The 26511-nt window shown below is 43.7% G+C and overlaps 3 protein-coding genes across 7 annotated transcripts in view; 2 read left to right on the top strand and 1 right to left on the bottom strand.

Annotated features, from left to right (window-relative positions):
- The window catches only part of LOC130275439 (pancreatic alpha-amylase-like), an 88852-nt gene extending 77794 nt beyond the window's left edge, over positions 1-11058 (bottom strand). Inside the window, exon 1 of one of the 4 annotated variants that reach the window (XM_056523415.1) lies at positions 10947-11058. The gene's annotated coding sequence lies outside the window, so the exon portion shown is untranslated. Of the gene's footprint in view, positions 1-1259; positions 1333-2087; positions 2139-10946 lie in introns of those variants that run through there. The other 3 variants (XM_056523418.1, XM_056523421.1, XM_056523419.1) reach the window with 3 other exon arrangements.
- LOC130275440 (pancreatic alpha-amylase-like) overlaps positions 1-11131 on the top strand; it is a 40201-nt gene extending 29070 nt beyond the window's left edge. The window contains exons 9-10 of the mRNA XM_056523422.1: positions 5236-5361; positions 10901-11131. Coding sequence (XP_056379397.1) covers positions 5236-5361; positions 10901-11090 — 316 coding nt within the window. The 3' untranslated portion in view covers positions 11091-11131. The remainder of the gene's footprint in view (positions 1-5235; positions 5362-10900) is intronic.
- A 6971-nt stretch (positions 11132-18102) lies between these two features.
- Positions 18103-26511, top strand: part of LOC130275437 (pancreatic alpha-amylase-like) — a 33086-nt gene continuing 24677 nt past the window's right edge. Inside the window, exon 1 of one of the 2 annotated variants that reach the window (XM_056523409.1) lies at positions 18103-18386. In XM_056523409.1, the coding sequence (XP_056379384.1) occupies positions 18219-18386 (168 nt within the window). In that variant the 5' untranslated portion in view covers positions 18103-18218. The remainder of the gene's footprint in view (positions 18387-26511) is intronic. The other variant, XM_056523408.1, reaches the window with a different exon arrangement.

The following is a 26511-nucleotide window of genomic DNA, read 5'->3' as shown; positions in this document are numbered from 1 at the left end:
TTCCTGCGGCAGTGGTCATGATGTCACCATCATGCCCCTCGTGACGTCATACCAAGCCCCCTTCATTCATGTCTATGAGAGGGGGCGTTTCAGCAAACACGCCCCCTTCCATAGACATGAATAGAGGGGGCAAGACGCAACATCACAAGGGGGCGTGGCTGTGTATTTGGAAGTATCAAATAAAACACCCCCCCAACCCCACTTCTAACCTGACGCTACACATGACTAAGGTAAGAACTCTTAAACACACAGTACAGGATATATATATATATATATATATATATATATATATATATATATGATCTACTATACACTAATGTGGAGGGAATGCTCAGAAGCTCCCTATTTTGTTGGAAAGTCACTTAAATCAATGAGACGGTGAAAGATAAAAAAAAAATAGACTATGCTGTATGCATTATATGAATGCAAAAATATACATAGATTACATCTTGTTCTCTGCAGAAGAAAGAAAACATTAACTGTATAGTGACCCCCCGACCTACGATGGCCCCGACATACGATCATTTCAACATACGATCACTCTCAGAGGCAGCATCAACATACAATGCTTTTGTATGTCGGGGCCATCGCATAAACGGCTATCCGGCAGCGCAGACTGCTTCAGCTGCCGCCGGATAGCCGTTTACGGTGCCCCGTGTGGTCCGCTGACGATCACTTACCTGTCCTTGGGGCTCCGGCACGTCCTTTTCGGGATCCCCTGCATCATCGGCGCTCTCCATCGTCGTCATCACGTCGCTGTGCACGCCGTCCCGTCATCCAATAGGAGCGGCGTGCGTAGCGACATGATGGCAGCGACGGTGAGCGAGGATGCCGGGGAAGCAGAGGCCTTGCCGGGGCATTGGGGACACCTCGGGGATGCGGCGACAGCGAGGGACGGCGACATCCAGGGCAGCGGTGACGAGCGGTGACGGTCCGGAGCGGCGGTGACACATGAGTACAACCTCCAATACCAGTGGTCTTCAACCTGCGGGCCTCCAGATGTTGCAAAACTACAACTCCCAGCATGCCCGGACAGCCGTTGGCTGTCCGGGCATGTTGGGAGTTGTAGTTTTGCAACATCTGGAGGTCCGCAGGTTGTAGACCTCTGTCCTATACTTTACATTGCACGGATCCCTCAACATACGATGGTTTCAACAAACGATGGTCCATTTGGAACGGATTACCATCGTATGTTGAGGGACCACTGTATACTAATCTTTTCAATCTCAATCTAGAGATTAGACAAAAGATCTGTTTACCAAATTATTGACATGTTGCCAACCACATGTTCAAATTTGGATTATTGTCAAATGAGAAGCCATTTGTGTCATGTGAGATCTTTCTTCACTTGAACAACGGGGAGATTTATCAAAACCTGTCCTGAGGAAAAGTTGCTGAGTTGCCCATAGCAACCAATCAGATTGCTTCTTTCATTTTTAAAGAGGCCTTTTCAATAATGAAAGAAGCGATCTGATTGGTTGCTATGGGCAACTGCACAACTCTTTCTCTCCACAGGTTTTGATAAATCTCCCCTCTGGTCTATTGCATAGTCATGGGTAGCCATTGTCCTGTCACCATGGGGGCATCTCAAGTGAGGCCTGGCTGGATTGTGGAAGACTTCCCAATCCTTGGCTTTTTATGATGGACCATCCCTCAGGTAGTTTCTAGAGATGTAAAGAAGTCCTGAAGAGTCTATAACCTCTCCCTACATTTAAGGTATATAATGGAGTATCTGGAACTCTTTAATGGGGTACTTCACTGTCCCAGCATTCAGAACATTTAGTTCCAAACGCTGGGTGCGGGCTGTGAGGGTCGTGATGTCACGGCCATGCCCCTAGTGACATCAAGCCGTGGCCACTCAATGTAAGTCTATGGGAAGGGGCGTGGGGTGACGTCCCAACCCCCACAGTCCGCACACAGAACAAAATGTTCCGAATGCTAAGACAGTGGAGTACCTCTTTAAGAAGACCTCTCTCACCATGCTTGAGGGTTTTCTAAGAAATGCTATTTTGGAATATCTTGATAAAAATAAATGTATTCCCACATATCAGCATGGATTTATGAGGGATCGGTCCTGTCAAACTAACCTGATCAGCTTTTATGAGGAGGTGAGCTCCAGACTGGACGAGGGGGAATCAATGGATGTTCTATATCTTGATTTTTCCAAAGCATTTGAGACGGTGCTACATAAAAGATTGGTACATAAAATGAGAAGCATTAGGCTGGGGGAAAATGTGTGTAAGTGGGTAAGTAACTGGCTCAGTGATAGGAAACAGAGGGTGGTTATTAATGGTACTTATTCTGATTGGGTGACTGTTACTAGTGGGGTACCACAGGGGTCCGTCTTGGGTCCTGTCCTATTTAATATATTCATTAATGACCTTGTAGAGGGGTTGAATAGTAAAGTAGCAATCTTTGCAGATGATACTAAACTCTGCAAAGGGGTTAACACAATAGAGGACCAAGCACTGTTACAAATGGATCTGGATATGTTGGAGATTTGGGCTGTAAAATGTGGCAGATGAGGTTCAACACAGATAAATGTAAGGTAATGCACATGGGGAGGAAAAATCCGGGCTGGGATTATGTATTAAATGGGAGCACACTTGGGACGACTGATGTGGAAAAGGACTTGGGAGTCTTAGTTAACAGTAAATTTAGCTGTAGTGACCAGTGTCGGGCAGCTGCTGCCAAGGCAAATAAAATCCTGGGGTGCATCAATAGGGGCATAGATGCCCACGACAAGGACATAATTCTACTGCTGTACAAATCACTAGTCAGACCACACATAGAATACTGTGTACAGTACTGGGCACCAGTGTACAAGAAAGATATAGTGGAGCTGGAGAGGGTTCAAAGACGGGCAACCAGGGTAATACGGGGAATGGGAGGACTACAGTACCCAGAAAGATTATCAGAATGAGGGTTATTTAGTTGAGAAAAAAGAAGGCTTAGGGGTGAAAAAAGAAGGCGTGGTGGCTTAATAACTATGTATAAATATATCAGGGGACAGTACAGAGATCTCTCCCATGATCTATTTATACCCCGGACTGTATCTATAACAAGGGGGCATCCTCTACGTCTTGAGGAAAGAAGGTTTCTACACCAGCACAGATGGGGATTTTTTACTGTAAGAGTAGTGAGACTGTGGAATTCTTTACCTGAGGAGGTGGTCATGGTGAACTCTGTAAAAGAGTTCAAAAGTGGTCTGGATGCATTTTTAGAGAGTAATAATATTACAGGTTTTGGATCTTAGATCTATAGGGACAGCATGTTGATCCAGGGATTTATTCTGATGCCATATTTGGAGTCGGGAAGGAATTTTTACCTCTTGGATCAGGGTTTTTGCCTTGCTCTGGATCAACTCAGTAGGGACTCATTCGGGTTATAGGTTGAACTTGATGGACTCTGGTCTTTTTTTAACCTTATAAACTATGTTACTATGTTACAATGGGTGGGGTCAAGGGGTCAGCAAAATTAGCTTTTGCCTAGGGTGACAAAATACCTTGCACCAGGCCTGAACATGAGGTCAACCTTAAGATTTGGTCTTGCTCCAATATTACATAGTATATATATATATATATATATATATATATATATATATATATATATATATATATATCCTGATCCTATAGAGATAGCAGCAGTATACAGATAGAACTGGAGGGGAGGGATCTGTGAGCTTCTAGGAGGGATCTAGTAGGAGATAATGTGGTCAGCTTGTTGTTTACAAAAGGTCAGATCCAGAACTGACGCCCCCCCCCCCCATTTTGACCCTTAACCTGTTAAGGACGGCGGGCGTATCCATACGCCCCGTTTTAAAGTCCTTAAGGACTGAGGGCGTATGGATACACCCGTGGGAATTCCGGTCCTTGCCGCTAGCTGGTTGGGGACGGGACCGGGGTGCCTGCTAAAATCATTCAGCAGGCATCCTAGCACATCGCCAAGGGGGGTCCTGAGACCCCCCATGTCGGCGATCGGAGAAAATTGCATGTCAATTCAGACATGCGATTTTCTCCTATTCCGGGCTGATCGGGTCTCTGGTGACCCAATCACCCGGAAAATAGGGATGATCAGAGCTGTCAATGACAGCCCCGATCATCATAAGGGATAGGAGTGAGGTTGCAGTGCTGCAATCTCCTCCTATCCCCTGCCATTAGTCAGATCTGAGTTCTGACTAATGGCAGTGCACGAAAGGGGGTTGCCATGGAACCCCCCGCTCTTCCCACCCCTAGATGTCGTGCAGAACGGGGGGAGAAGATGGCGGCCGGTACCTGGAAAGAAGATGCCGTGGGGACTGCCGATCATGGCTGGAGACTGCGGAGATCAGCGGCGCAGGTAGGGAAGCAACGGTGGGGAGAAAAAAGGAAGAAGGCAGTAAGCGATACTTACTGATGCCCTTCCTGGTGGTTGCCAAACTGCAACTCCCAGCATGCCCAGACAGCCAAACGCTGTCTGGGCATCCTGGGAGATGTAGTTTTGCAACATCTGGAGGGTCACAGTTTGGAGTGGTGCCCAAACGGTGGCCCTCCAGCTGTTGCCAAACTACAACTCTCAGAGCTGCCCAGGCATGCTGGGAGTTGTAGTTCTGTAACATCTGTAACATCTGTCCCTTCAGATTTTGCAATTTCGATGAAAATTTAGAAAATTGCTGCTATACTTTGAAGCTCTCTAATTTTTTCTAAAAGTAAAAATATGTCCATTTTATGATGCCAACATAAAGTAGACATATTGTATTTGTGAATCAAGATAAAAAAAATTTGGAATATCAATTTCCCTTACAAGCAGAGAGCTTCAAAGTTGGAAAAATGCAAAATTTTCAAAATTTTCATGAAATTAGGGGATTTTTCACCAAGAAAGGATACAAGTAACGACCAAAATTTTCCACCAAAATAAAGTAGAATATGTCACGAAAAAACAATCTCAGAATCAGTAATCGGTAAAAGCATCCCAGAGTTATTAATGCTTAAAGTGACAGTGGTCAGAATTACTTAAGGTGAAAAAGGGCTCAGTCCTTAAGGGGTTAAACATTAGAAGGTTGGGAGAGTCACACTGGTGATCACATGACTAAAATAGAGTTATGAAACAGGTAGATGCAGCAGCACTATATACAACAAATAGCGCTGTAGAACTAGTGATAGTGATTGTGCATGATACAGGCAAAAAAAAAAGATTGCTTCTTTAGGGATTTTTTTAACTTAAAAATTTCTCATTGTTTTCTTATTATTTTTAAAGGAATATGGTCATCTTCCGGAACGTGGTCAGTGGTCAGGCTCTCACTAATTGGTGGGACAATGGAGAAAATCAGATCGCTTTTGGACGTGGAAACGCGGGTTTCATTGTGTTTAATAATGACTGCCGGTGAGTGAAATCTGTTATGGAACTTAAAAACTGTTAAAGGAGTGCTCCACTGTCCCAGTGTTTGGAACATTTTGTTCTGAATGCTGGGTGCGGGCTGCGGCGGTCGTGATGTCATGGCCACGCCCCTCGCTGGGGCAGTGGAGTACCCCTTTAAGTACACACTAAGGCTGACCCTTTATGTCAGATAGCTGTCGGCCAAACACTTGTTTACTCAACAGCTATCTCCCCCAAACTCCTTATATACATGCAAAGCCATCTTGGCATAGCATGTGTTGTGGTTGTGGAGATGGGAGAAAGTCGCTGCCAGACTAGAGGTGGGATGTCATCTCTTAAAACAAAAAGACTGGGCCAACATGCCTTTTCATTTTCTTTCTGGACATTTGCAGTTGGGGAAGAATCAAGAGGCCCCCATGGGCAATACTGTAGATGAGATTAAGTGCAATAGATGAGATTAAGTGCAATAGATCAGTAATTCACAATTATATTGAGGGGTTCAGTTATCTATTATCAAATAGATAGCACTGGCTCCACCACTATTCACAGCAGAGATCAGCTTTCCCTCTTCATATCGAATGACCTCTGAAAAGGTCACAAAGAATGCCCAGTAGGGTCTTCAATTTATCTGAATGGGACAGCTCAAATCTATTGTTGTCTATGATCTGTTGGTCCTGCTTGGGGACAGGGAGAGTGAGCCCTAAAAACACTATCTCTGCCTACTTGCCCATTCATCCTAAGCGATGGATCGACAACTTGGAGCCGGTCCCTGCCTGCGCTAAAATTCAGTGGCGTAAAAACTAATAAAATACATAGTCGGTCACAGGCCAGAAACAGAAACGGAAAACTACTAGACAACCAGAAATACCAAACAGGATACAAATACTAACAGGGCAGAATATAGTGTATTAACAAACAGTTCATAAACCGGATATCAGCTAAACGGCAGACATGATAAAATGAGAAAGAATAGGAATGAAACAGGAATACAGCAGAATCAAGCAAAATGCAGGGGATGGACGGAAGAACTGAGAGCTAAAACAAAAAACTGATCAGGTAACATAGGACACTGTTCACAAACAGATACAAGTACAGAGGACAAAGATCATATCAACCAAACAAGATATAATTATAGAACACTATTCACACTGGTCACAGATAACTAACAAACAAATGAGTCAGCAAAGACTCCAGGAACAAACAGGAATAAAAACTCAATCCCCCAGAAAACCTCCAGAAAACACGGAATGTCTTGATACTAGAACTCAATCTCTCAGAGTCCCATTAATAAGGTAACAGAGATGTCTTGTTACAAAAACTCAGAAAACGGATACAAGAGAACTCAGTGTGAACAGCGACTAGCAAAACGGAAATACAATCCTAAAACTTAGATCAAATAACAAGATAGAAACAAGGTAAATGCTCAAGCAGACATAGTAGCATTATTGCACTAACAGACATCATAGTATTGCACTAACAGACATTATAGTATTGCACTAACATACATTATAGTATTGCACTAGCAGACATCATAGTATTGCACTAACAGACATTATAGTATTGCACTAACATACATTATAGTATTGCACTAACATACATTATAGTATTGCACTAACAGACATTATAGTATTGCACTAACAGACATCATAGTATTGCACTCAATAACAAGCACTGAATGCAGGAGAAGTCTGGCTTAAAATAGACACACCAGAGTTCTCATTCGTTCTGAGCATTAATCATTCCCTATCCAGGGAGAATAGAAAACTGCTCTGAACATCCTAGTGTGTGAATACACACCTAAACAGAAAAATACAAAAACAAATAAACGGAAAATACAAAAGCATATCTTTAAATGCTGTTCAAGGGGTACGCCGGTGGAATTTTTTTTTTTTTTTAAAGCAACTGGTGCCAGAAAGTTTAACAGATTTGTAAATTACTTCTATTTAAAAATCTTAATCCTTCTTGTGCTTATCAGCTGCTGTATGCTCCAGAGGAAGTTGTATTGTTCCTTTCTCACTGACCACAGTGTTCTCTGCTGACACCTCTGTCCATGTCACGAACTCTCCAGAGCAGGATAGGTTTTCTATGGGGATTTGCTCCTACTCTGGACAGTTCCTGACATGGGCAGAGGTGGCAGCAGAGAGCACTGTGGTCAGACTGGAAAGAACTACACAACTTCCTGTGGATCATACAGCAGCTGATAAGTACTGGAAGGATTAAGATTTTTAAACAGAAGTAATTTACAAATATGCTTAACTTTCTGGCACCACTTGATTTAAAAAAAAAAATGTTTTCCACCGGAGTACCCCTTTAAAAACAGCTCAGTCAAGATGGCTGCCCCTATAATAATGTACAACAAATGTAATAAAAATTATTTTAATGAGAAAACAGAAACAAATAAGAAAAAAGAACATGTGTCAATGTCTATACATACCCTTTAAATCTAAACTTTGTTTTAATTTTACTAAACAATATTTGCAAGAAGTCTGGTATAAATGCAAACTGAAAAAAACAGATATGGTCGCACATCCACAACATGCCCTTTGATCTAAGGTTTCTCAGCAACATTTATTAAACTAACAGGTTGTTAGTGTACTTTATGATTTTTCTCTATTTGAATTCCCATTGTGTTTTTTATCCCCCTCTTTACTGTCTTTACTTGGTCAGCACTCTGCCCCTCCCCCTCAGCCCAGGCCTATAAAAATTGTCTGGAAGCTGCATTACGGCCCTATTCTTTCTGGCAGCCTCCCAGTCTTTGACTGGGAGCACATGATAAGTGAGCTTTTACACCTGTTTACACTGGTGCGGTGCTGTGCGGCGTCCATTGCTGCCGCAGCGCTGTGTCTGTGGGCAGGCGTGGTCCAGGGACTAGTTTGAGTGGCATTGGGGCTGCTCTGTCAGTGGGACATTCTCCCTGTGGGCAACGGTGTTGCGGCAGTGGTGGTCGCCGCTCAGTGCTACGCCATTTTATGCTAGGGACGTTAGGGACCTGCTACTTACAGGTGGCCATGACGTGGCTAATGGGCTTGCACTTCATAATCATAAAGTACAATAACCACCTGTAAGTTTAATAAATGTTGCTGAGAAGCCTTAGATCAAGGTGCATGTTGTGGATGTGCGACCATGTCTGTTTTTTTTTTCTCTATTTGAATTCACATTCCGGTATGAATGCATCATAGACAGTACATGGCAAGCGCCAAATTTATTGTGTGTGTTTAGACTCACTTTTTGCCAAAACTGCTATGTGTATAATAGCAACATTATTAAAGATATATGGGGGAATTTAAAAGCCAGTATGCCTGGTTTAATGTGTCAAAAAAGCACATTTTAGTGCAAACCCTCAGCTTGCTCACTTGCAATTTGCTATTTTTTTTTGCATTTTTGCCAAGTGGGCAGGGCTTAGCATAAAGTGGGTGGGAAAGGGGGGTGGGATGATCTCATCTTTTCGCATTCCGGCATGGAGGGCGAGCCTGTCAGAGCTGTCCATCTTCACCGGGAGGCCCAGCCCTGGACTAGTGACACTGCATTACCGCTGCCGCGCAGAGACGTCCTTGCACAGCAGATGTCCGTGACATCAGGGTCGTCCCTGCACACAGATGTCCCTGCGTGGTGGAGTCAATGCAGCGTCACTAGCAGGGGCCGGCCCGGAGCGGAGAAGATGGCCTCCCGGTGAAGATGGATGGCCCAGACTGGCTCGCCTTCCCCACCGGAATGTGGACGATCCCTGCAGCTAAGGAATGGACCAAGAGAGCAGCAACTGGGGAGGTGAGTAGACAATGAAAGGGGGATCTGTATGAAGAGAGGGGTAGATGATGACAGGGGGGTTTGGATGATGACAGGGGGGTTGACGCGGGGATAATGACGGGGGAATGGTGACAAGGGGGGATGATGACAGGGGGGTGATGATGATGGGGGGGATGATGACAGGGGGGTTGATAGGGGGTGATGATGACAGGGGGGATAATGACAGGAGGGGATGATGACAAGGGGGGTTGATAAGGGGTGATGATGACAGGGATGATGACAGGGGGATATAATTACAGGGGGGTCTGAATGATGACGGAGGATGATAACAGGGGGGTTGACAGGAGGTGATGATGACAGGGGATGATGACAGGGGGGGATGATGACAGGGGGGTCTGGATGATGACGGGGGATGATGACAGGGGGTGATGATAGGGGGGTCTGGATAATGACGGGGGATGATGACAGGGGGGGATGATGACAGGGGGGTCTGGATGATGACAGGGGAGGGGGGGTTATTATGTATTTCCCACCCTAGGATTATACTTGAGTCAATAGGTTTTCCTAGGTTTTTGGGGTGAAATAAGGGGTCTCGGCTTACATTCCGGTCGGCTTATACTCGAGTATATACGGTAGGTATGCTTGTGACCGTATGGACCTACAGAACAAAGATAAGGTGTCATTTTTACAGAAAAGTGGCACTGCATCAAATCGGAAGCCCCCAAAAGTTACAAAATGGCGTTTTTTTTTTTTTTAAAGTTTGCCCCACAAATATTTTTTTTCTGGTTTTGCCGTAGATTTGGTGGTGAAATGATTGATGTCATTAAAAAGTAAAATTGGTGGCACAAAAAAAAGCTCTCATATGGGTCTGTAGGTGGAAAATTGTGATTATGTAATTATGATTTTTAGAAGGTGAGGAGAAAAAAATAAAGTGCAAAAATGAAAAATGACTGGAGTTAAAGGGCTACTCCGGTGGGAGACAATTTTTTTTTAAAAATCAACTGGTGCCAGAAAGTAGAACAGATTTGTAAATGACTTCTATATAAAAATCTTAACCCTTTCAGTACTTATCAGCTGCTGTATGCTCCACAGGAAGTTTTTTTTTAAACCTTTTAAAATTTATTTTCTGTCTGACCAAAGTGCTCGCTGCTGACACCCCTGTCCGTGTCAGGAACTGTCAGGAGCAGGAGGAAATCCCCATAGCAAACCTATTCTACTCTGGACAGTTCCTGACATGGACAGAGGTGGCAGCAGAGAGCACTGAGGTCAGACAGACAGGAAATTCAAAAAATAGAAGAACTTCCTGTGGAGCATACAGCTGCTGATGAATACTGGAAGGATTATAATTTTTAAATAAAAGTAATTTACAAATCTGTTTAACTTTCTGGCACCAGTTGATTTCCACTGGAGTACCCCTTCAAAGGGGTCATCCGGCCAAAGACATCAAAAGATGGGGGATAAGATGTCTGATCGTGGGGGTCCAGATTGACTCTAGCTTTATGGTTAAAGGGGTATTCTGCCCATAGACATCTTGTCCCCTATCCTTTTGATAGGGGATAATATGTCTTTGGCCGGATAACCCCTTTACAACCGGCATATAAAACTGTCCACACTAATTAAAAGCAGTCCCCATGTATGTCACCACACCTTCGTGGCTTCATCTCTACAGAGAGGCATGGCCAGGGGTTCACAATGCCCCCCGCCAAATTTATCTATCATGCCACTTGCACCATTTTCAAAAGCAAATGAACACTTCACATAAACTGCATTAAATAAAATAAATTAACGTATATTCTTTTAGGGACATGGATGTCACCTTGACCACTGGACTCCCTGCTGGCACTTACTGTGATGTCATCTCTGGGCAGAAGGATGGCACCCGTTGTACCGGTACCGAGATCACCGTGAGCAGCACCGGCTCCGCCCACTTTACTATCACCTGTTCAACTGAGGATCCATTTATCGCCATTCATATGAATTCTAAACTGTAACACCACACTACATCTATTGGGGGAGATTTATCAAAACCTGTCCAGAGGAAAAGTTGCTGAGTTGCCCATAGCAACCAATCAGATCGCTTCTTTCATTTTCAAAAAGGCCACTGAAAAATGAAAGCAGCGATCTGATTGGTTGCTATGGGCAACTCAGCAACTTTTCCTCTGGACAGAATTTGATAAATCTCCCCCATTATGTCTAAACACATGAAAGGGGTGGGGAGAGCAATGCTTACAACATGTACCACTTCGTTATTTCTTTGCCTAATAGCGCTACTACTTTAGTAATTTTAGATGCACAATTTTAATATTGCTGTAGTATGAACAAGAAGTTAAAGTCTGGTGAGCAGGTTAAAGTCTGGTGAGCAGGTCTGCACTGGGACACCACAGAAGGACCCGACGTCAACAGTACAGAATACACTAGGTAAAACAGAACCTCTTAAAGGGGTACTCCCGTGGAAAACTTTTTTTTTTTTCAATCAACTGGTGCCAGAAAGTTAAACAGATTTTTAAATTACTTCTATTAAAAAAATCTTAATCCTTCCAGTACTTTTTAGGGGCTGTATACTACAGAGGAAATGCTTATCTTTTAAGATTTCTCTGATGTCATGACCACAGTGCTCTCTGCTGACCTCTGCTCTCCATTTTAGGAACTGTCCAGAGCAGGAGAAAATCCCCATAGCAAACATATGTTGCTCTGGACAGTTCCTAAAATGGACAGAGATGTCAGCAGAGAGCACTGTGGTCATGACATCAGAGAAATCTAAAAAGATAAGCATTTCCTCTGTAGTATACAGCCCCTAAAAAGTACTGGAAGGATTAAGATTTTTTAATAGAAGTCATTTACAAATCTGTTTAACTTTCTGGCACCAGTTGATTAAAAAAAAAAAAAAGCTTTCCACGGGAGTACCCCTTTAACACTGGACACCTCAGACTAAGGACATTAGTCTGTACCACCCTTTTTAGTTTTTTCCTTTCCTTCCCCATATGTCCCCTCCCTTCATTTTTATATTATCTTTATTTTTTGCAGTATGAGGTTTCTCTATCTTTCGTCAGTCCCCTTATGGGAAATACCAGCAAAGATGTGTTCCTGCATAATTCTGACAGATTGCCTATCTCGGTGCTGTACAGTTAAAGAGGTACTCCGCCCCTATACATCTTATCCTCGATCCAAAGGATAGGGGATAAGATGTCTGTTTGTGGGGGTCCCGCAATCTCCCTGCAGCACCCGGCATTCATTTAGAATGCCGGCTGTGGCACCAGAGGCTCGTGACATCATGGCCACGCCGCCTTGTGAGGTCATGCCACGCCCCGTCAATGCAAGTCTATGGGAGGGAGAGTGGCAACTCCCATAGACTTGCATTGAGGGGGTGTGGTGTGAAGTCACCAGGGGGAGTGGCCGTGATGTCACGAGCCTACGGCATTGCATCACCTGTCATCTGGAGTGAAGTTCGCTCTGTGCATCGGATGTCTAGGGTGTTGCAGCGGAGATTGCGGGGGTCCCCGTGAGTGGCGGGACCCCCACGATCAGACATCTAATCCCCTATCCTTTATATAGGAGATAAGATGTCTATAGGCGGAGTACCCCTTTAAATAGGTATTAGATGTTCAACAAATTTTGCATGAATCAATAGCAGAAGCGAAATGCAAGAACATTTATAATGTATCTTAATGGAGAAAAATGCCCATTTCTCCACTTATCAGGATCCCTTCCTTTTCCCTATTTCCTTCTAAACTCATTAATGTCAAGCAGATGCTTATAAAGCCAGCAGGATATTGGCATTTATTAAGAAAGCCATGGAAACATAATACTACCACTTTAAAAATTATCGGTGCAACATCATCTGAAATACACTCTTAGAACAAAATAACATTAATATATATGTAGAAATATAGAACCACATCTCCATCAGTCCTATCTCTTCCCTTCGCCTCCTTGGTCTAACTTGACATATGTGTTCTTTCAGCCGGACTTATTACGTAACTAATGACAATAAATGGCTTAAAAGGGCTTAAAGGGGTACTCCAGTGGAAAACATTTTTTTTTAAATCAACTGGTGCCAGAAAATTAACAAATGTCTGCCAGCTCACCTCCTGCGGGGACTCTGCACAGATCCGCCTGGACCAGGTGCACAACGTAACAAAAGAAGAAAATGATCCAGCAGAGTCTTTGCTTTAGCGATTTATTGCAAGTAAAATCAATACATCCACGGCAGTGGGGAGAAAATTAAACAGATTAGAAAATTACTTCTATTAAAAAATATGAATCCTTCCAGTACTTATCAGCTGCTGTATACTACAGAGGAAGTTCTTTTCTTTTTGAATTTCTTTTCAGTCTGACCATAGTGCTCTCTTCTGACACCTCTGTCCATGTCAGGAACTGTCCAGAGCAGGAGAGGTTTGCTATGGGAATTTGCTCTTACTCTGGACAGTACCTGACATGGAAAGAGGTGTCAGCAGAGAGCACTGTGGTCAGATTGAAAAGAAAAACAAAAACTAAGAATTCAACTTCCTGTGAAGCATACAGCAGCTGATAAGTATTGGAAGGATTAGGACTTTTTAATAGAAGTAATTTACAAATCTGCTTAACTTTCTGAAACCAGTTAATTTGAAGAAAAAAAAATGTTTTGCACCAGAGAAATCCCTTTTCAGATGGATCAGCTCACTGAGGAATCAGGTTACAGCTGTCCATAAAAGTCTATGGAGAGGAGAGTAGAGGTGAAAAGAATAGGAAGGGTATGCCAGAGTTAGAGACACATGAAGAAGCCCCAGTACAGTGTTTTTTTTTTTTTTTTTTCAAACCAGGGTGTACCCAGCATTCTTGGACGGCCTTTTGATACAGTTAAAGGGTCACTCTCATTAAAACTAATTTTTTCTATTGCACTCCTTTTTCTATTGCACTTCTAATATACTTTGTTTAAAAAAAATGAAGTTTTCTATGTTTTATTTGTGCTTAAAAAAGCTCAAGAGCACATTTTCCCCCAACTTATACACAGACTTTGGACCAAAGTCCGAACACAGGAAGTGCCGCCTGGAGTGCTGAGGGGGGGGGGGTGTCCAGCCTCATCCAATCATAGCTGGACACCCCCCCCCCCCCCCAGCACTCCAGGCGGCACTTCCTGTGTTCGGACTTTGGGGGAAAATGTGCTCTTGAGCTTTTTTAAGCACAAATAAAACATAGAAAACTTAATTTTTTATAAACAAAGTATATTAGAAATATTTTTCAATTATCATAAGGAGTACAATAGCAAAAATTAGTTTTAATGAGAGTGCCCATTTAAAGGCACACTGGTTGGGAAACACTGCCCCAGTAGCTTGCAGTGAGTTTTATATTTTGCCCCAGTCCTGAATTTATAGCTTATACTGCTTAGCACTGCTGTCCTCCATGCTGCTGCTTCTGAGGGAGTGATATAGTTCACATTACCTTCATGACCCAGGTTATAGCGGTAGTCCAATGCAATTTCATTATAGAAGGTTTAATTGCTAACTGGACAGGTGCCTCACTCTTACATTTTCATATATGGACCAAATGGTCGACTTTCGTGACTACTTCACCACACTCCATTATGGTGCTCGGTATTAAATTACGATTCCCTCAAATATATGTACATTTTTACACTACAGCTTGTTAATTGTTTTATGTTCTTTGTCTGATATTTTATATTGCACTAAGTCTTTGCTCTCTGTAACTGGCTTTCGGTTTACCTTGAACTATATTTTACATGATTCTCATGTTCATATTTCTTTACTAAAATCAATAAAAATAAGAAAAAAAAATTTTATGAATAAAAAAACACGAAGAAAAAAATTAAGTCTGTTTACTTGCAGTGAAGAAGCGACGCCACGTAACTTCCAAGACCCATAAGGGTGCATTCACACTACAGAATTTCCGCTTGCGGAATTCTGCCTCAAATTAAAGCCCATAGACTTCTATGGGATTCCTCACTACCATTCACACTTCTGAATTTCAGAAGTGTGAATGGGAGTGCAGAATCCCATAGAAGTCTAAGGGCTTAAATTTAAGGCAGAATTCCGTAAGCAGAAATTCTGCCGTGTGAATACACCCTAAGGGTGAATTCACACCACAGTTTTGTAATTCGGCAAATGTTTGAACCGTATCAGTTTTATTGCCAGACTAAAAACCATGGCAGACCGGTTGTCAGTCCAGCAACAAAACTGGATAGCTATCTGACTCTTTCCGGCTCATTCAAATAAATGGGATGCAGTGCGGCTGAGGAATTGCAAACTCATGGTGTGAATGCACCCTAACTTTTATATTTTTTGCTTGATGAAGCTGATTAGGGGCTTGTTTTTTATGGAAGAACTTTTTATTTATATTTAATTTTTATTTTTTTTGGTATTATTTTGGATACTTGATGACTTTTTGATTACTACTGTTTCTATTTTTGGGAGGCAGATTAACAAAATATTTCCAATCTTGAGTTTTTGTTTTTTTAGTTCATGCAACTAATGGTTTACAAGTTTTTAAAATTCTTTTATATATTTTTTTCACTCTTTAAATAATCCTACTAGGGTATTTTTCACCTGCGATCCTCTGATTGCTGATATAAAACCCTGCACTACTGCAATACAGGCACATACATGGCTGGGGGCAACTGACAAGGAAACCCATCGGCACCTGGAAATGGTGTCGGTGGGCTGCCAATGGACTGACAGCGCCCCACAAATCCCTTACAAGCTGTAATAGATGGAACATTTTAATGACATTTAATTTTTTTTAAATTTCTGTAACATAAAGTGACCAAAAAATCAGCAAATCTGGCATTGGGTTATTCTTTTTATATATACGATGTTTACTTGATAAATAACATTATATGTGGCAATACCATATGTAAATCTTTGTTGATGTTTAGACTTTTTCATTATTATTATAAAAAAATAGACATCTAAGGTTAAGTTACCTGTATTTTCTGGGTTTAACATAACTACACACTTACAAGTGTTGAGAGTGAGTGTGGCATAGCCATCTAATGACAAGTTACATGTTTTTGGGGGGTTTATCAAAAAAACATAGAATTTGGATCCGGGTTTAACAAAAATACACATATCTAGCATTGAGAGTGAAAGTTTACTATTAGGTGAGTGTAAAATTACCCCAAAAACATAAAAACTATATCCCAATCTTTTTTTTTTTTTTTTTCGCAATTAAAAAAAATGTCTGTAAAGGAATTGATGGACAGGGTAGAGGACATTGCACTCCTGCTATGTCCTCTGCCAGTAAGAATGTTGGTGGCAGTACCAGCACCAGTACATGTAGCAGCAGCAGCAGCCAGAAGCCTGGTGATAGTAGAAGAAGCTGTATCAGCAAACAAAAGTTCTCACTCTCTTTCAGGGGTTGTTTGGTTTTGGAGGATAGTACGGCCCTTGTGGACAGGTTGACTGGTATGAGGTTCAGGCACAGTGCTGTATCTGCAGAAAGAAAGTAAGGTATAGCCAGGGTCTGAGATTAGGAATTACGGCTCTACCTAAGCATATGGATTGGCATTGCAAGGCCTGGCTGGAAGTATCACTAGTCCACCTCTGCTTGCTGCCCACTGGCTACTACTAGCACTAGTCTACTACTGTCTGCTGTATGCTGGATACACAACTCCCACCAGTCCACCACTGCCTGCTGTTCCCTGACTACAACTCCCACCAATCCACCATTACCCTTACTGACACTACTATCAGCCAGGCCTACACATACACAACCCATGATCACCGAAAACAATAAAAAAATTAAAAAAAATTTGTTTCTCTCCACAAATATACATATTTTTTCATTTTAATTTTTCTGTACATGGTAAAACAGAAATGGTAAAATTATGGGTGTCATTACAAAGTACAATTGGTCGTACATAAAACAAGTCCTCATATGGGTCTGTGAATGGAAATATAAAAGAGTTATAAAAAAATGAAAATCCAAAATTGAAAATTGTGTTCTTAAAGGGGTACTCCAGTGGAAAACATTTTTTTTTTAATCAACTGGTTCCAGAAAGTTAAACCTATTTGTAAATTACTTCTATTTAAAAATATTAATCCTTCCAGTACTTATCAGTTATGTATGCTCCAGATGAAGTTATGCAGTTCTTTTCTGTCTGACCACAGTGCTCTCTGCTGACACCTCTGTCCATGTCAGGAACTGTCCATAGTAGGAGCAAATCCCCATAACAAACATCTCCTGCTCTGGACAGTTCCTGACATGGACAGATGTGTCAGCAGAGAGCACTGGTCAGGCAGAAAAGAAATTCAAAAAGAAAAGAACTTCCTCTTGAGCATACAGCAGCTGATAACTACTGGAAGGATTAAGATTTTTAAAATTTTAAATAATGGGCTGTGTCCAAAAGGGGTTAATTCTTTTTTCCACCATAATAACGATCATGTTATAGACCAGCATTTTTGTACACAATGTAGTATTATAGATGCTGGTTGCACCTCTTGTAAGATCAAAACAAGAACAGCAGAACATATCAATTATATTCATAAAAGGTTTAGGAGTGGCTAGGCACTTTATTTCCATTTGTGGAGAGAGTTTGGAGTCTTTTTGTATTTATTGCCTTTGAAAATGATTTCTGTCCTTTAAGGGGTGGAGATTGGCAGCACCTACTTTATATCAGGGAGGCTTTCTGAATTTTAAAACTAAAAACACACATACCACATGGATTAAACTGGCGCAACAATCTACTTTTAAAAAAAAAATTAATTTCATGTGATCATTGTACATATGTATATATTCTTCTACATGGCCACCTAAATAGTTAATGTTACAGGGGCGGTCTTCTCCTCCCCTAAACCATAGGTGTCTCAACAAATGATCTAGGTGTGCAGATTGGCCAATATTTGTAGGCCATGACTAAGATCATTTAGGTGCCAGAAATGCGCCAGTCTTCCTGTTATTTGCTGCCACATTACCGTATACTTGCATTTGAATTATTTTCTAAATAAAGAAGCTATAATTTTGCGAGGACTTGGCAAGGAGAAATTATTTGTTTCTAATATAGGCGGTGGAGGAGCACGCTGGCATCAGCTACTCAGCAGCCGTCTATTGCATCACAGTCACAGTCCTAGTCTGCAGTGGCTATAAATAGGCAGAGGACAAGATGCTGGGGCAGACGGCTGCTCGATATGACAATGTTTATCCTCCTGCTGCTCTTCGGACTTTGCACTGGACAGTTCAATCCCAATGTGGCTTGTGGTAGAACGTCTATTGTCCACTTGTTTGAATGGCGCTGGGAGGACATTGCTGAAGAATGTGAGCGCTATCTGGGTCCAAATGGGTTTGGAGGTGTCCAGGTGAGTCTATGCATGTACTATAGGTCTATCTATCTATTATCTATCTATCTATCTATCTCATATCTATCTATCTATCTATTATCTATCTATCTCATATCTATATATATATATATATATATATATATATATCTTTCTATTATCTATCTATCTATCTATCTCATATCTATCTACCTATCTATCTATCTATCTATCCCATATCTATCTATCTCATATCTATCTACCTATCTATCTATTATCTATCTATCTATCTATCTATCTATCTATTTATCTATCTCATTTGAGTGAACAGCACTGAGGAATCTGTGTGTGCTATATAAATAAAGAGTAATAATAATTATTATTATTATTGTTATTATTATATGTCTCTATCTAGCTCATCTTATCTTATCTATCTGATCTATCTATCTATCTATCTATCTATCTATCTATTTCATCTGAAGCAGGAGTAGATGGTGCAATACTCGCAGTACAGAGCAGTGTAGGAGGAACTCAGTGTAACCCTTGGGAGCCCTGTTTCCTTGTTGGGACTTATGGTGTTTATCACCCACTTGAATTAGATAGACTGGAGACTTGGAGATTAAGAGATATCCCACGCTGACTAGGGTTCTGCTAAGGTCCAAGTTCTGACACCGCCAGGGTAGGACTCACCAACTCCTGTACGGAGAACACTTGTAGAATGGTGGGGCTGATTTGATAAGAGATTTTCTCTAGGCTTCCTTTGGAATCACCTCACACTTCTTCCAACTCCCTTCCACACTGCAGCTCACATGGAGCTCTGCACTAAGTCAAGGTCTTAACTGAACTAGGAACTGAACTGGCGCAACTCCTCCACCCCTCCCCCCTACACTATATACAGAGCAATTTGGGGGTTCCCATTGGATTATAAGGTTTCCGGATTACTCTGTATCTCCTTTCTTAAGGGTACAGTACACAGATAATAACAGAATACAGCAAAGTGCATAGACACAGTAAACAATAGAACAGTGGACACAACACAGGAGCAGCAGGCATGCCAGAGGAAATCTGCAGACCACAGGACGATCTTTGGTACTGGGACACCACATATTTCTAGTAGCTCTCTGGGTTATATCCATATACCAACAATCTAAACTTTGATCCGATTTTACTTGTAACTGATATAAGAAAATAATGTGGCAGCATTCCAAAGGGAAAATGAAAACAAATAAGTTGCTATTGCAGTATTGTAAGATTTGCACTGTATTATCATATAGTGCTGGATATTAATGTGGTGACATTTCATCCATGTATAATAGGCTGAATCCATGTATAATAGGATGTAATGTAGATTCAGCTTCAGCAGAATTTCAAGCCATCTATTGTACAACTCAACTTTTTGTGTTACTGTCATTAGAAAGCGTATTGGTGCATGGTGCATGTAGAATGTATTGTTGTATGTAGATTGAATTGGTTCATGTAGATTGTATTGGTGCATGTAGATTGTATTGGTGCATGTAGATTGTATTGTTGTATGTAGATTGTATTGGTTCATGTAGATTGTATTGGTTCATGAAGATTGTATTGGTGTATGTTGATTGTATTGGTGCCTGTAGATTGTATTGATGCATGGAGAATGTATTGTTGTATGTAGATTGTATTGGTTCATGTAGATTGTATTGGTTTATGGAGATTGTATTGGTGCCTGTAGATTGCATTGGTGCATGGAGAATGTATTGTTGTATGTAGATTGTATTGGTTTATAGAGATTGTATTGAAGCATGTAGATTGTATTGGTTCATGTAGATTGTATTGGTCCATGTAGATTGTATTTGTGCATAGAGAATGCATTGTTGTGTGTAGATTGTATTGGTTCCTGTAGATTGTATTGGTTCATGTAGATTGTATTGGTGCATGCAGAATGTATTGGTTCATGTAGATTTTATTGGTGCCTGTAGATTGTATTGGTTCATGTAGATTGTAATGGTGCATGGAGAATGTATTGTTGTATGTAGATTGTATTGGTGCATGAAGATTGTATTGTTGTATGTAGATTGTATTGGTGCATGCAGATTGTATTGGTGGATGTAGATTGCATTTGTGCATGTAGATTGTATTGGTGTATGGAGAATGTATTGTTGTATGTAGATTGTATTGGTTCATGTAGAATGTATTGGTTCATGTAGATTGTATTGAAGCATGTAGATTGTATTGGTTCATGTAGATTGTATTGGTGCCTGTAGATTGTATTGGTGCATGTAGAATGTATTATTGTATGTAGTGTTACGATTCGGCAGGCTGGATGTGGATCCTCTGTGTCAGCGAGGGATTGGCGTGAACCGTGTCGGTGGACCGGTTCTAAGTTGCTACTGGTTTTTACCAGAGCCCGCCGCAAAGCGGGATGGTCTTGCTGCGGCGGTAGCAACCAGGTCGTATCCACCGGCAACGGCTCAACCTCGCTGACTGCTGAGAAGGCGTGGGACAGAAGGACTAGGCAGAGGCAAGGTCAGACGTAGCAGTAGGTCGGGGCAGGCGGCAAGGTTCGTAGTCAAAGAGGATAGCAGGAGATCTGGAACACAGGCTTTGGACAACACTAAACGCTTTCACTGGCACAAGGCAACAAGATCCGGCAAGGAAGTGCAGGGGAAGTGAGGTAATATAGACAGGGAGCAGGTGGAAGCTAATTAGGCTGATTGGGCCAGGCACCAATCATTGGTGCACTGGCACTTTAAATCTTAGAGAGCTGGCGCGCGTGCGCCCTAGAGAGCGGAGCCGCGTGCGCCAGAACATGACAGCCGGGGACCGGGACGGGTAAGTGACTTGGGATGCGATTCGCGAGCGGGCGCGTCCCGCTGTGCGAATCGCATCCCCGCCGGCAATGTCAATGCAGCGCTCCCGGTCAGCGGGTCTGACCGGGGCGCTGCAGAGAGAGAGACGCCACGAGCGCTCCGGGGAGGAGCAGGGACCCGAAGCGCTCGGCGTAACAGTACCCCCCCTTAGGTCTCCCCCTCTTTTTGTCTCCTTGTCCCTTCAAAAGAGACGAGAACATAGGGGACGCCTCTTGAGTCTCCTTCTGAATAAAGAAGTCCTGGGTAGCTATACCAGCGGCAGGTAGTTCAGAAGAAGTGGGAATGGGGAGGGGGGGCAGAGGGTGAAGCTTGTCACGGGGCAGAGTGTCACCAGGACGGGGGCTAAGAGGAGGCACGGCATAGTCCAGATAGGCCTTGGGGAGACCAGGCACAGGAGGAGACACTGAGGCCCGACAGACGTGGCTGGGAGCAGACGTGAAGCATTTCTTACGGCAAGCAGAACCCCAATTCTTGATCTCCCCGGTGGTCCAGTCAAGGGTGGGAGAATGATGCTGGAGCCATGGCAGACCGAGGAGGACTTCAGAGGTGCAGTTGGGAAGGACGAAAAATTTAATCTTTTCGTGATGGGGTCCAATGCACATTAAGAGGGGTTCTGTGCGGTAACGCACAGTACAGTCCAACTTCACTCCGTTGACCGAAGAAATGTAGAGCGTCTTGACGAGACGGGTCAGCGGGATGCAGAACTTATTCACCAAAGAGTCCAGGATAAAATTTCCAGAAGCACCAGAGTCCAAGCAGGCCACGGCTGAGAGGGAGGAGTTGGCAGAAGGAGAAATCCGCACGGGCACAGTGAAACATGGAGAAGCAGACTTCGTACCAAGGGACGCCACACCCACGTGAGCTGGGTGCGTGCGTGCGTTTCCTAGACGTGGAGGACGAATAGGGCAATCCACCAAGAAATGTTCGGTACTAGCGCAGTACAGACATAGATTTTTTTCCCTACGGCGAGTCCTCTCTTCATGGGTCAGGCGAGACCGATCCACTTGCATAGCCTCCTCGGCGGGAGGCACAGGGGTAGATTGCAAAGGATACTGTGGGAGAGGTGCCCAGAGATCAAGGTCTTTTTCCTGGCGGAGCTCCTGGTGTCTATCAGAAAAACGCATGTCAATGCTGGTGGCCAAATGGATAAGTTCTTGCAGGTTGGCAGGAATCTCTCGTGCGGCCAGCACATCCTTGATGTTACTCGATAGGCTTTTTTAAAGGTCGCGCAGAGAGCCTCGTTATTCCAAGATAATTCAGAAGCGAGAGTACGAAATTGGATGGCGTACTCGCCTACTGAAGAATTACCCTGGACCAGGTTCAGCAGGGCAGTCTCGGCAGAAGAAGCTCGGGCTGGTTCTTCGAAGACACTAGGGACTTCAGCGAAGAAGGACTGGACTGTGGCTGTGGCAGGATCATTGCGGTCCCAGAGCGGTGTGGCCCAAGACAAGGCCTTTCCAGAAAGAAGACTCACTACGAACGACAGCTTAGACCGCTCTGTAGGAAATTGGTCCGACAACATCTCCATATGCAGGGAACATTGAGACAAGAAGCCACGGCAGAGTCGGGAGTCCCCATCAAATTTGTCCGGCAGGGACAAGCGGAGGCTAGGAGCAGCCTCTCGCTGCGGAGGAGGTGCAGGAGCTGGCGGAGGAGATGGTTGCTGCTGTAGCAGTGGCAGAAGTTGCTGTAACGTGGCGGTCAACTGCGACAGCTGCTGTCCTTGTTGGGCAATTTGCTGCGATTGCTGGGCGACCACCGTGGATAGGTCAGCGAGACTTGGCAGCGGCACCTCAGCGGGATCCATAGCCGGATCTACTGTTACGATTCGGCAGGCTGGATGTGGCTCCTCTGTGTCAGCGAGGGATTGGCGTGGACCGTGCGGTGGACCGGTTCTAAGTTGCTACTGCTTTTCACCAGAGCCCGCCGCAAAGCGGGATGGTCTTGCTGCGGCGGTAGCAACCAGGTCTTATCCACCGGCAACGGCTCAACCTCGCTGACTGCTGAGAAGGCGTGGGACAGAAGGACTAGGCAGAGGCAAGGTCAGACGTAGCAGAAGGTCGGGGAAGGCGGCAAGGTTCGTAGTCAAAGAGGATAGCAGGAGATCTGGAACACAGGCTTTGGACAACACTAAACGCTTTCACTTACACAAGGCAACAAGATCCGGCAAGGAAGTGCAGGAGAAGTGAGGTAATATAGACAGGGAGCAGGTGGAAGCTAATTAGGCTGATTGGGCCAGGCACCAATCATTGGTGCACTGGCCCTTTAAATCTTAGAGAGCTGGCGCGCGCGCGCCCTAGAGAGCGGAGCCGCGCGCACCAGAACATGACAGCCGGCGAATCGCATCCCCGCCGGCAATGTTAGTGCAGCGCTCCCGGTCAGCGGGTCTGACCGGGGCGCTGCAGAGAGAGAGACGCCGCGAGCGCTCCGGGGAGGAGCAGGGACCCGGAGCGCTCGGCGTAACATGTAGATTGTATTGTTGCATGGAAAATGTATTGTTGTATGTAGATTGTAATGGTGCATTGAGAATGTATTGTTGTATGTAGATTGTATTGTCGTATGTAGATTGTATTGGTGCATGTAGATTATATTGGTTCATGTAGATTGTATTGGTCCATGTAGATTGTATTTGTGCATAGAGAACGCATTGTTGTATGTAGATTGTATTGATTCCTGTAGATTGTATTGGTTCATGTAGATTGTATTAGTTCATTTTGATTGTATTGGTGCATGTAGATTGTTGTGTAACACTCACGGTAGCAGTAGTAGCGCTGCTGTATGTGGATCCTCCAACCTGTGTGGCAGATAACATGGGCCGTATCGGGGAGCGGAGTGTAAGGGGCCGCTGGTCTTCACCAGAGCCCGCCTCAAGGCAGGATGGGCTTGCTTCGGCAGGCGACACCCAGGTTGCTACCCCCGATACAACTCGACCACACAGGTATCTGGGCAAGACGAAGTACCGAAGGAAGAGGCACAGGAGTAGTCAGACTTAGCAGAAGGTCAGGGCAGGTGGCAAAGGTGCGTAGTCAAATCACGTAGTGGAAGGGTCAAATACACGGGCAAAGAAACAGACAATAGGAATTCTTAATCTCAGGCTAGGGGCACTGAAGATCTGGCAGGGAATTGTGGGAGGTGCAGGGACTTATAAAGTAGTGTCAGGTGTTACACATAATTGTGGACACAGTAGCCCTTTAAATTTCAGATCTCCGGCGCGTGCATGCCCTAGGAGTCGGGGACAAGCATGCTGGAGGTGAGACACAGTGGAGGAGGCGGCAGAGGACCATGGTAAGTGACGGGCTGGGACTCGCATGCGGGCGTTTCCCGCAATGCGAATCTTAGCCCCTCTGGCAGCAGGGGAGCAATGCGCTCACAGCAAGCGCAAGTGGCCGGAGCGCATTGTGTAACAGCACCCTCCCACCCCCCCTTTGGTCTCCCCCTCCTTTTGCGGTTCAAAAATTTGCTGAGAAAGTCACATCTAGGATATTTTCCTCTGGCTCCCAGGATCTATTTTCCAGACCGAATCCTTCCCAATTCACAAGAAAAAAGCGTTTTCCTCTGATAAACTTTGAGTCCAAAATTGCTTTAACAACATAAACATCAGAGGTACCAGAGATGGGAGTAGGTGAGATGTCATTTTTAGAAAAGCGGTTGTGGATGACAAGCTTCAAGAGGGAAACATGGAAGGAATTCCGGATCCGAAGAGAGGATGGCAGATGGAGAGAATAGGCCATGGGATTTAACCGTTTCCTGATTTTATAGGGACCTAGATAGCGAGGGCCCAGTTTATAACTGGGTACTTTGAAGCGGATATATTTTGCTGACAACCAGAAAATAATGTCTTTTCTTGTCCTCTTGAGACTTCATACGACTCGTAGCATGCAGAAGAAAGGAATGTACCTTCTGCCAGATGGTGGAAAAATTCCGCACTTGCTCGTCAACTGCAGGAACTCTGGAAAAAGAGGACAAGGGAAGAGGAGGACAAGGATGAAGACCATAAACTATGAAGAAAGGCAAAGTTCCAGTGGATTCAGAATCCTCATGGTTGTATGAAAACTCTGCACAAGGAAGCAAAATAACCCAGTCGTCTTGACGAGAAGAAATGAAATGACTGAGATAGTCTCCCAAAACTTGATTCACCCTCTCAACCTGTCCATTGGATTGAGGGTGGTAGGCTGAGGAAAAATGAATCTTGACTTGGAGACGTAAGCAAAGAGCCCACCAGAACCTAGAGACGAACTGGACTTCACAGTCGGATACAATATGTGAAGGCAAACCATGTAAACGAAAGATGTGGCAAAGGAAAAGTTTAGCAAGCTGTGGTGCAGATGGCAGTCCAGGCAGCGGCACAAAATGAGCCATTTTGGAGAATCTGTCCACTACCAACCAGACGACTGTATTGCCACTGGAAGGTGGAAGGTCAGTAATGAAGTCCATAGCAATATCGTTCCAGGGAAGCTCTGGGACAGGTAAAGATTGTAGAAGACCTGCAGGTTTAGAACGAGGGGTCTTGTCCGAGCACAGACTGAACAGGAATGGACAAAATCGATAACATCCTGTTTTAAACTAGGCCACCAAAATTGTCTGGAAATGAGCGTCCAGAAGAGAGGAGTGGCCCCATTTCAAGACTCTGAGTCTTAAACGGGGAGATACCTAAGTCTTCCCAGGAGGCAGGTGTTGAAGACTTGCTGGTGCTGCAGAGATGAGACGTTCAGGAGGAATAATATGTTGAGGATGGGATTCCTGGTCTTGAACATCAGAGGATCTGGATAGAGCGTCAGCTCGTAAATTCTTCTCTGCTGGACGGAAGTGGATGAAGCAGTCAAATCTGGAAAAGAACAGAGACAAACGAGTCTGCCTCGGGTTGAGACGATGGGCAGTCTGTAGATAGACCAAGTTTTTGTGATCAGAATGAATAGTAACCGGATGTACCAAGCCCTCCTACAGATGACGCCATTCTTCCAAAGCCACCTTTATTGCCAAGAGCTCGCGATCTCAAAATGGTATAATTTTTCTCCACAGGAGAGAATGTCTTAGAGAAAAAACTGCAGGTTACAATTTTTCCTTTAGAGTACTTTTGTGTTAAAATTGCACCAGCTCCAACAGAAGAAGCATCGACTTCCAAAATAAATGGCTTGCTTGGATCGGGTCTAGATAAAGCAGGAGCAGAGGCGAAGGCAGATTTTAACAGTTTGAAAGATTCTTCAGCCTCTGGAGTCCAAACCTTCGGATTAGCAGTCTTCTTGGTGAGAGAAATAATGGGGGCTACCAAGGTGGAGTAATGAGAAATAAATTGTCGATAGTAATTGGCAAAGTCGAGAAAG

This window comes from Hyla sarda, chromosome 6 (assembly GCF_029499605.1).
Source record: "Hyla sarda isolate aHylSar1 chromosome 6, aHylSar1.hap1, whole genome shotgun sequence".
Taxonomy (NCBI): Eukaryota; Metazoa; Chordata; class Amphibia; order Anura; family Hylidae; genus Hyla; species Hyla sarda.
This window is presented reverse-complemented; position numbering and strand designations above follow the sequence as displayed.